Source organism: Mus caroli, chromosome 2, assembly GCF_900094665.2.
Source record: "Mus caroli chromosome 2, CAROLI_EIJ_v1.1, whole genome shotgun sequence".
NCBI classification, from domain to species: domain Eukaryota; kingdom Metazoa; phylum Chordata; class Mammalia; order Rodentia; family Muridae; genus Mus; species Mus caroli.
This window is the reverse complement of record NC_034571.1, coordinates 154775745-154776763: the sequence shown is the minus strand read 5'-3', so window position 1 is coordinate 154776763 and position 1019 is coordinate 154775745. Positions and strand designations below refer to the sequence as shown.

Here is a 1019-nt window from a genome sequence, read left to right as displayed (position 1 = left end):
CCCTCTTCTGGAGTGTCTGAAGACAGCTACAGTGTACTTACATATAAAAAAAAAAATTTAAAAAAAAAAAAAAAAAAAAAGAAACTGAGGTTCCAGCTTTGTATTTCTCTCCCCACGGTCCTCATTTTACCATGGCCTCCGGCTCTGACTCCTCGGATGGGCTCTGATACTCCTTATGTTTCCTCTTTTTCATGGGTTTCAGGAGCTCAGAAGCGATGGTACAGCCTGAGTTCTCTACTATGACTGACCTACAAAGGGAACGGTCTTATCAGAGAAAACATTCTATACACTCAGTGTATATCCAATGTAATCCACATTCTCCTAGGCCTGGCGCCGGAAGGAGGCTTTACAAACTAAAAACAGGACAAGAAAAGCTGCAAGCCCTCTTACCGCTTCTGGAAAGGCTGAGGGCATCGGTCTCCCGATGAACCAACGTCTAGGCTACTACTTTGTTGAGGCCCACAAGCCTGGCACTTGCAGGAACTCGCGTCTACCGGGGGGTCCAGAGAAGCGATGTCTTGACGGTCCTGGTGAACATCTGTGGGAAACCGCTGGGCCTCAGTCTTCCCACCCATAGCCAGCACACTCAGGCTCCGCCCACATCCCCTACAGCCCATTTCCTTCTGGACAGCATCATCCAGCCTTCTCCACTTAGGACCGCATCCGGTCACGAGCCCAATTATCCAAGTCTTCAGGGAGCAAAAGCCTCACCCACCCACGCATTGCACCTGGGTGCAGGATCCTACCAGGGTGCTGGTTGCCAGCATCTCTCCTGGCCATGCCACCCTCATGTCGCTGCTCCGGGCTTCGTGGTCGCTCCACTCCTATCATGTTCAGTGGCGCGTACTCGTTTATCCGGAACTGGGATGCAGGAAATTCTGAGGACTAGGATCTTATTCCAGCTCTCCACACCTTGGGTCACCTACGCTTTATTAATTTAGCTCTGCCAGCTAGTACTCTAGGAGGCCTCGAGACTCCGCCCACGACCTCCCCCCCCCCCCCCCCCCCCCCCCCCCCCC

At 52.7% G+C, this 1019-nt stretch overlaps 1 protein-coding gene across 2 annotated transcripts in view; it reads right to left on the bottom strand.

The window, feature by feature from the left end:
- L3mbtl1 (L3MBTL histone methyl-lysine binding protein 1) overlaps positions 1–1019 on the bottom strand; it is a 34806-nt gene that overhangs the window by 29243 nt on the left and 4544 nt on the right. For both annotated transcript variants that reach the window (XM_021155694.2, XM_029469373.1), the window contains 3 exons: positions 747–861; positions 391–538; positions 131–248 (listed from right to left, as the gene is read on the bottom strand). In XM_021155694.2, the coding sequence (XP_021011353.1) occupies positions 131–248; positions 391–538; positions 747–861 (381 nt within the window). The remainder of the gene's footprint in view (positions 1–130; positions 249–390; positions 539–746; positions 862–1019) is intronic.